The 9,854-nt window shown below is 43.4% G+C and overlaps 1 protein-coding gene across 1 annotated transcript in view; it reads left to right on the plus strand.

Annotated features, from left to right (window-relative positions):
- Nucleotides 1–4,859, plus strand: part of sptbn4b (spectrin, beta, non-erythrocytic 4b) — a gene marked incomplete at both ends in the record, with an annotated part of 63,704 nt that extends 58,845 nt beyond the window's left edge. The window contains 3 exons of the mRNA XM_079225356.1: nt 3,003–3,173; nt 4,373–4,415; nt 4,557–4,859. Of these exons, the coding sequence (XP_079081482.1) occupies nt 3,003–3,173; nt 4,373–4,415; nt 4,557–4,859 (517 nt within the window). The remainder of the gene's footprint in view (nt 1–3,002; nt 3,174–4,372; nt 4,416–4,556) is intronic.
- Between the last annotated feature and the right edge of the window lie 4,995 nt (nt 4,860–9,854).

Here is a 9,854-nt window from a genome sequence, read left to right on the forward strand (position 1 = left end):
TATGAATCAAATTATAAATGAATTACAACCCACTATTACAAATTTGTTTTAATAGTTTTTATTATACTTTGTTATTGTTTTCTTCACAGTTTCTTCAGATGGATTTTCACACCCCAAAAATAATAATACATTATTTTATTTAATGAATTAACAAAAAACAAACAAATAAAGACTAAAACCAGCAGGTATAAATAAACAGCAGGGACAAAAATGGTAAAAGCTACATTAAATTCATGTTAATGTACTGGACCTTTTGAAAATTTAATGTATGCCATCTCTGATCACCAGGATCAGAACGTGAAGACAACAGTTGCATGAACTAAAACAACATCCAGCAAAAATCTCACCGCATGTGAAAACATCTTGCATGATGCTTAACGGGAGCCCACAGAGTAGAGCACAACGGAGATGGCTGGCTGGTGAATGCCGTGAGAGTGGAGGTTGACGGAGCTGCGATGCCGTACACTGCCTTGTGCCCAGTCACTTAGCCTCCACACAACACACACACACACACACACACACACACACACACACACACACACACACACACACACATACACACTCACTACCTGGCCTCCATAGATGACCTCCCTGCTTCCTCCAGCGAGACACCAATGGCAACGTCTGTCTCCGCACTGCCCTCTAGTGGCTGGGCTGAACACGCACAGCTAAACGCTCATCCCTCCCTTCCAGTTGTGGATGAGTCCCACTCACGTGCCCCACTAAAGGCAGTGGATGAATGTCTCGTGTATGTACATGCCCTGTAATGTACATGGCAAGGTAAAGCATAATCCTGAATGGCTTCAATCGGGACAAGTGTGAATCTCCAAACGGCTCCTCGCCCGGGCTTATTGTACGCTCTCTTTTTGCTTTGTGTTCAACTTTGGTTGGAGGAAGAGATCTATTGGGGGGGGGCTCAGACCATTTTCCTCCAATCAATTTTGAAGAAAGAGAGGATACCGTTAGTCTAAGAGGAAGGATTGAGGTTCAACCTGTCTCTGGTACATAGCTACATGATGAGGCACTGAGTATGTTTATGTGCACTTATGTGCACGTGTATTCTGGTATTATTCAGGATGAGTGGAGGATGCGGTGCATGTGAACGGTGTGTACTCTTTGTAGTGCCCTGATGAACTGAGTGACAAACTGACCGCATATCGTGGCATACAGATCCGTCAGTTACTAGTTTTACGTTCATTGCTCAGTTAATTAAGTTTTTTTTCTGAAAAGCTGAGACGCGTTATCGAGGTTTCCTGTCCATATTCTGACATAAATCTACGACTGTAGTCCTGCTCTCAAAAGTACGTTTGTCTTAGCATAAAAATATACTTAAAGTAAAAGTACTCATTATGCACTGCAATGATGTATTTCAGAATCATATATTTTATATTACTGGTTATACAATTATTGATGCATTAACTGTCTTATTTTAACCTGTATAGTCAACATTATTTGTTGATTTATATTTGTATTATTAATCTCAGTCCACAAAGCAACTAGTAACTAAGTTATCAAATAAATAAAATAGTATGATATTTGCCTCTGAGACGCAGTGAAGTAGAAGAGAAGTTAAATACGCAACTAAAGTACAAGTTCGTCAAAGTTTTACTTGACTGCATTACTTGAGTAAATGTACTTAGTTTCTTTCTTCCATCTGCTCTCCTGTCTTAAAAACAGACACGCTTTGGCCGTAGAGCCGCCATTCCTATGCATCAAAAAAACTCTGAATGAGAGTCGGTCGTCGTTGTGGAATACCTGGAAAGTAATGTTGACAAAAACAAATGTTTACTCTCAGTCAGCTTCATTTTCGGAGCATTCCATCATAAGATGAAAGCTTGAGATAAAGCTACATGGGGAAGTCAAGCTACTATTACCAAAGTCAAGAACAGCATTTGTTATCTTTATTAGAATTATGTGAAAATAAATAGAAAATGCAAAACTTTTTTTTCTTGTTATCATTTCTTTGATCTTAATCTTTACCATGATAGAAGGATTTATTACCCATTTACATCTCATTAGATATTTGTTTACATTCAGTTTATTTTGAAATTACACGACAGATGATATATATATATATATGTATAATTTTATATTATGTATTATTCTATCCCTATATTTTTAGCCGGGGGCGGATGACATCGCTTTTTTTCGGGTTGTCCATATGTCCGTCCCATTCTTGTGAATGCAATATCTCAGTAATGCCTGCAGGGAATGTCTTCAGATCTGGAATTTTCTATTCATGATCATTATTGGAGGGACCCTGAGATCTTAGATGTCCACTTCTTCTCCAGTGGCTGTGCATAGGACAATAATTAACCTGAATGAAACTAGTGCTCACAACAGTAACGTAGACACCGGATCACATGCACCGTCGGCCTTCTCCAGTCTGAAGTTTTCTTTCTATTGTCACAAAGAGGTGTTTGAAATCGGGACGTGAAGTGGCGTGCAGACAGCTTGCTCTGAATAATACCTACAATTGGGCGTAAGCTTATTAATGGAATGCCGTGTGCATGTAAACACGCTCAAAGAGGCAAAATGGCGCATGACTGGAGTTTTAAGTTGCGTTTGCTGCCAAAATGCCATTTAACCAAACTCTCCCCTCTTTTTCTCCTCTCTTCCTCGTTGCTACTGGCTGCTCCTCTCGTCTCCTCCAAGGTAAGTCATATATGAGCCCCACGCACAGAGACACACAAACAGACCGTAGCCTCCCTCCCCATCCCTCCATCCTCCGTCCGTCCGTCTGTCCGTCCGTCTGTGTTTGTTCAGCAGTGTGTTTCCTCCCTTCTTGGCGCCGGTCCATCCCGCCCACCTACCTGTCTGCTCTGGTCAGGTGAGTGAGGTGTTAGCTTAGCGAGAGCGACTCCGCAGCTCTTCCTGACTCCTCCCGTCTCCCCCTCCCCAACCACCGCCTTTCCCGTACTCCTTTCCCCCTGCTCCTCCTCCACTACTCCCCCTGCCCCCCGCCACCCCCCCCTCACCCCTCCCGCCTTCCCACACCACAGCAGGTCATGGGTCAACCTGTACTGCGTGCTCAACAAAGGGGAGATGGGCTTCTACAAGGACGCCAAGAACACCGCCACGCCCTACAACAGTGAGCCGCTGCTCAACCTCTCCGACTGCCACTGCGACGTCACCAACGGCTACAAGAAGAAGAAGAACGTCTTCACGCTCAAGTGAGAGGCTGTTGTCATACGGAACTAGGTTGAATATACAATTCTTAGTAACCAGGTTCACAATATTTACGACAACATGAAATCAATGGGATCAGTTGGTTTAATCAGCACAACAAATCCACGTGTGTCTAGTTTGACTTTGATCCTTTTGACCTTTGAGTTGACCTTTGAAAGGGAGTCACAATGTAGAGATGACTATGGAGGAGCTATCGTTTCAGCGACTGATGGTTTTCTTCACTGTTTTCCTGCAATAGAAAAAGCTGTGTTCCAGTGAGCAAAAAAGTTACAAATACATCTATCGATCAAGCCAGCTTCTGGAGTTCCCTATACAGAGACAGGGCATACAAACGTTTTCAGACACAGAACATTATTTTAAGTCAGTTTTGTATACTTTAATACACTTTGGTTACTAGCAACAATGCTACATCTCTGGGTCTCGTTTTTTCTGCGCAAATTCCATCAAACAACATGCTTGGAGTAGTTTTAAGGGACATACTCATATACATACTGAAAGGTGTTGGTGATGCTTCCAATTTCTGGTCTGGCAAACATGATACAGGACCAAACCAAGACATTTGCATGTTGGTTTATCTGGTTCAATTTATATGGCTGCTGCTGCTCCAAGTTCAAATCTGATAACACTGTGCCTAACGGTTCCAGTCCTGGGATGACGATGACAGTGTTTTGGATTTAAAGAAACAGTGTGTAGGATTTCCTGGCATCTAGCGGCTCGAGGTTTGCCCTCTCTCAGAGGCCTTCCTCACCGTAATAAGAATACTTTAACAGCAACGGAAGACAGACGGTGGCTGGCGGCACCACGGTTTCGTAACAGTTTCACAAGCGTGTCGGAGAAATACTGTGGTAGTTCTTTGAATGCCCTCTAAAGGCACCCTAAATGCCCTGTCTAAAGGCACCCTAAATGCCCTGTCTAAAGGCACCCTAAATGCCCTGTCTAAAGCCACTGTTTGGTTTGTCCCTTCTGGGCTAGAAACACGACGGTGAAACAGGAAGAAGACCCGATCCCTATGTAGAGATGAAGGGTTCATTCTATCCCAAAATGCTAAACCCTTACAACCCATTTAACTCATCCTAAGCCTTTTAGGTACAGTGGGCTGCTGTGAATCATCTGGTGAGCAACTCGAGGTTCAGTGTCTCACCAAACAGGTTTCCTAAGTTTAATTTCTCTCCGCTTATTGCAGAACGAAGGACGGCAGTGAGTTCTTGTTTCATGCGAAAGATGAGGTGAGACATTCTCGTTTCTCGTTTCGTTGTAATTACATCTCAAAATAGCAGTGGCTTTATTTGATCACATCATGTGAACATTTCTTAATCACTGAACCGGTAAAGGACCATTCAGCTGACATCCGTGATCTTCCTTTACAGGACGATCTGAAGGTGTGGGTGACCAACATCACCGCCAGCATCACGGAGCACGAGGACATCGCCAAATGGGGTCAACCCCAACCAACTACCTCATCCACCGACGAGGGCACGCGGCGCGACGGCAGCAAGGCGGACAACAGGTCGGAGCAGGGCGGCGAGCGCTCGGACCGCGGTGAGCGGATCGAGCAGGCGGAGAAGGAGACGGAAAAGGAAAAGGAAAAGAAGGGCGAGCGGTCGGAGAAGTCGGACCGGGGAGGGAAGTCAGACTCGAAGCGCTCGGAGAAGTCCGGTAAGAAAAAGTGAGCCGGTTGTCGGAATTGGTCGGGATTGAATCGTCGGACTCCGGATAGGAGGCGGGGCCGTAGACTGCTAGTGAACGCCTCACCCCTCCCCGCCCTTCTCTCCGCCTCCAACACTATCTTCAAAGCGGTCGTGTTTGGATGGAAAGTGACACGCAGGACAGAGGGACTGACCCAGGCTTTACTCATAGGACGGACAGGACGGATTCAGGGCTCTCTCTCTCTCTCTCTCTCGCTCTCTTTCTTCTTCTGTGTCTCTGTGAGAACACACAGAGTCACTGACGCCTCCGCCCTCTGGTGACTGTTTCGGAGAACTGCAAGAGAGAGTTTTTGCACCGCTAAACGGCGATAACGCACGAGAGAGTGGCGGGACGCGCGTCACGTTATCTCAAAGGCTGTTTGTGATTGCCGGTCGTGCGACATGACATAGCTCATTCTGTTCCATGTTTTTTTTTTCTATGAGATGAGCTGTACCTGTATGTATTCCTCGTCCGTCTGTCCTATCTACTGTATCTATCTGTCTGTCTGTAAGTCGAGACATCCTACACTATGTCTTATTACTCCTCTGAAAGAGAATGAAAATTATGCCAAAATGTTTTACAGACATACAAACTTAGAGAAAGTTGTTTTCTTTTTCTGTCCTCCACTTCGTCCGATCCGCCTCGGAGGTCTGGCCGTAGGAGACTTTTTTTTACTTTGATACCAAACAGAACTGGAACCATGTTCATCGTGGACGAGTCAACACTGACAAACAGCTTCAGTGATGTGCCGGATTCTGGTGCAAAGATGATGGTTTAAGAGAAGAGTAGATGAACTTCAGAACAATCGGGGAAAAGCAGAAACGTTTGTCATAGAAAAGCATCCAAAGGCTTAAAATCCTTAAGAACGATCACCCTTGGAAATAGCTTGAAATGTTGACAGATGTGCCCAACAGAGCGGCTTCCCTCCATTCATATAGCATTCATTGTGGATCAAAGATTTTACCATGAAGATTTCTGCATGACAGATGAGTCACAAGGGGTTTAACATAAAGTCAGCCCATGTGACCCAGTGCACTCACTGCAGAAACTTTGGCTCTCAAGAGTCTTTTTTTCTTCTTTTTTAAACACATGTACACTTCTTGGATCAATAATCAGATAGAGATGAAACTAATTAAATGGTAGATTCTGGCTCCCAGGGGCCTCATTCATTAAAATGTTGTTTCATTTTACTTTTTAATTTGTGCTTGTTTGTTTTTAAACACACAAAATTCATATTTAGGGAAGCTGAAGATTTAGGTTTTGATGCCTTAAAGGAAATTGGTGCATCAGGTTCAGCTCTCCATTCATTTCACGTTCGGCTTTGGTCATAAGCACAAACTCTTTGGCTGGCATGTTTTTAATGAATGAGGCCCTTCGGCTGAACACCGGCCTCATCTACTCTTTTATTCTCTTATAACATCAAACTCCTCCTTGGATCTTTTTCTTTCACTTATTCACACAAGTCAGTTGCATCCTCTTTTTATTTTTTTCAAAATATCTTGTTTTCTGCCTGCGGTGAGATTGTGCATGTGTGCGTTTGTGTGGTGTGTGTGTGTGTGTGTCTGTGTGTGTGTGTGTGTGTGTGTGTGTGTGTGTGTGCGTGTGTGTGTGTCTGTGTGTGTGTGTGTGTGTTTATGTGTATGTGCGCCGCTGCTCTCCGCTCCCAGGGTCTCCATAGCTCTCAGGTTCTTTATGTTTGTGTGTTCTTACCGTGTGCATCGCACGTTGATACGTTTGTCCCCTCCGACGCCACCTTAGTCTTCCAGACACGTCCGATCCACAACACGCACACACGCACACGCGCACACACACACACACACACACACACACACACACACACACAGAAAGAAAGAACAATATAACTCAGCAGGTTTCAAATGTCAGAGGTTATAAAGAGTGTAAAAGGTCATCCAACTGTCCAGGTTCAACATCCCATCAGTGTAGACGGGAATGAATGAATGAACTGACGCGGCGTCGAGAGCCAGGATATCAGACAGACCAAATATTTAGAAAAGTCTGGAAGTTGTGAGATTGCATGTTCTGTTTGGAGAGAAATATCTGGTCGATAGAAGCTCGTCTTTGCAGCCCGCTTGACTCGGCATCCACCAAACAATCGGTTTGCATTTCCTGTCGACTCACCACAAAGCCATATACGACAGGGAGGCAAGGAGAACAACAAAAAGATGGAAGAAGAATGGTCAAAGTCGAACACATGACAGTGAATGCAGCTGATGAGTTTTGGGGGAAACACCAGCCGCGGTGGCTGATGGGTAAACTCAAGTTACTGGTGAGAGCATCCTGGTCAGACAGCATTTTAAATCCTTTTTTTTAATATCCTTTTATATACGAATGCTGTTTTAATATCACTGCTACTGTATGAAAACCTTGTTCATTCTTTTTATTTCTTTTTATTCTTTTAGTGAAAGTCCAGCTGAAATCGCTGCTGCAGCGCAGCATATTCATCTGCAGCGCAAAAAAAATCAGAAGCCAAAATGGAGAAATTGATTTGTCATATGTTTGGTTTCCCAATGGTGCCCACTATATTTCTATTTTATTTAGCTTTCCGTCTTTCTCCGTGATGTCTTCCCTCAAGTAAAACTGTAAAAACCCTGATTGAAACGTCTTGGGATGAAGTATTTATCTCTCCTTTGTGTCACTTGTTAAAGTAAGTTTTCTTCTTCGCCTCATTGTGGGAAAGGGCTCCCCCCTCAAGAGGCAACACTGAGCCCATTCCACACTCAAACATCGAATTTGACGAGGAACATAAAGGTGAGGTTCATGCTTCTACCGGAAGTGTTTTCAAACACTGTTTTTTCAGTATTATGAGAGAGAGAACTTCAAGTATGAAGATGTCTGGTTGGTCATCTGCCGCACTTCCCGGGCCTTCTGGGACCGATGAGGCAGTCCAGATCAGGGTGGGGTCCTTACTCTTAAATACCAACAAGTACCGGAGCTTAGTCGGTCTTTTTTCCCCTTTCTTTAGGTAATATAAAAACTATCGACAATGAATTAAAAAGGAATTTATTTGTTGTGTGTGTTACTGACATAATTGTTTGTATGTGTTTTTTATTGTGACTTCAGCTGGACTTTAAACTTAAAAGTTGACATTCTCCTCTCTAAGCGGCCTGTCGAGCCCGAGATTCACACTCGGAATCTTTTTTTTACATTTTCATAAGTGGACATTTGCCAGGTGAATTATTTGTTCTGTTCCTTTAAAGTGTGATATTTTTGTTCTTTTTTTAGGGTGTGTTATCTGGTTTGTGTTTTATCATAAAAAACCAACATGTCTCGAGAACTGTAACTTTCTTTCCTGTTTTGATTTCAGCACACTTTATGCATCTAACTTCAGTGTGAATGCCAGATCAATGCAATCATTTTCCATGCATGTGGGACACAACGAAGCCGGAGCGGTGAACTTTGAGCGGGCCAATCTTCCATGTGTGCAGCGACGCGGCACAGTGCTATGCTGTCGGATTACGCGTCTGACGGCTTAATGAACACTTTGTTGCTGCACACGGGACAAAAGAGCATGCAGGGTACACAGAGCGCAACAAAGCTCGTCATTTGAACCCGTTCTACTCAGCAGGAGTAACCAGATGTGTGGAGGCGGGTAAATGTTCCCATTTGGTTTGGAACGGTTTGGATGGTACCCTGCCCGTCTGTTCTGTTCACACCACACCTCAAAGTCTGTCGGCCCGAGATGAAATGACGAATAAAATACCTTTTGGTTTATCATTCACCTGTTTATAGTCACCGTTTGTTCTTTTCTCACCTGGAAATTAATTTAAAAAAAAGTTGAGTTCCGTTCGGATGCAGGTCGGCGCTCGTTCCCGCTCTCTGAATCCGGCATGTTGATCATGCGATAATAAAAACGGACGTTCAACCAGAAGTAAGAACGTTCAGTTAGTCGGCGCTGGTTCGGCAGACGGTTGAAACCTTGACTTGTGCTTCAGCAGAAGGAAGCAGTCATTCAGCCACGAACATGAAACAACATTTCAGTCTTTGTCTTGTGCACCAAAACCACACAGCAGTATGCAGTCGTTGATGAGGATTCCAGAAGTGTCTGTTCGAGAATGAGTATTGTTGTTGATGATGATGTCCATGGTAGCAATGCAATGAAACTTCATGCAACCTTTTCTTTGCACTATGGGACGTGGCCTGAGAACAGCTGTACGAATCAGCACGTGTTGATGATAGTTTGAAGTAGCCCATCTTCTGTTTGCATGATGCATCCGGCTCCCATCACGCTCGTCATTCGGCACAGACTGCCTGGAATATATACTATACTAAATACTTTTGAATAGGGCTCAGACTACATATATTATAATTTTAATATTATTTTTTTTATCCAGCATTACATTTTTCTATGTTTCTGAGGACAATCAGGGCTGGCAGATAAGTTCGATTGTTTGATTGTTCGGATCTTTTATTAGAAGGCTTTTATATAACAATAATAATAATAACAACCGTGTTCTTACAAAATAATCCTCAAGCAACAGCAGATACGGTCATTACTGACATAATCGTTCACTTGGACCCACTCTTATGCAGAGAACACCTCACACACACACACACACACACACACACACACACACACACACACACACACACACTCAGAATCAGAATCAGAAACTGTTTATTTGCCAGGAATGTTCACACAAACAAGGAATTTTTCATGGCGGAAGGTGCATAAACATTAGACATGAGACGTTAGACGAGACAAACAACAATCAACAACAACAACAGTTGCGAACAAATGGAGATATTTCTAAACGTTATTTAATAAAAATAAATTCAAGAAAATAAATTCAATAGTGAATCTTTGCGTTTCTCTCTTCCCAGGACACAGAGCACCACTGTCTATCTGCCCTCAGCCCGTCTATCTATCTGTATGCCTGCCTACAGCAGCCTGATGATGTACAAATGTATGGGATCATAAGTATTTTCTGTAAAAAAAACACAAAAACAGGAGAATAAGT

The sequence above is a fragment of the Taurulus bubalis genome (assembly GCF_910589615.1).
Source record: "Taurulus bubalis genome assembly, chromosome: 10".
Lineage (NCBI taxonomy): Eukaryota > Metazoa > Chordata > Actinopteri > Perciformes > Cottidae > Taurulus > Taurulus bubalis.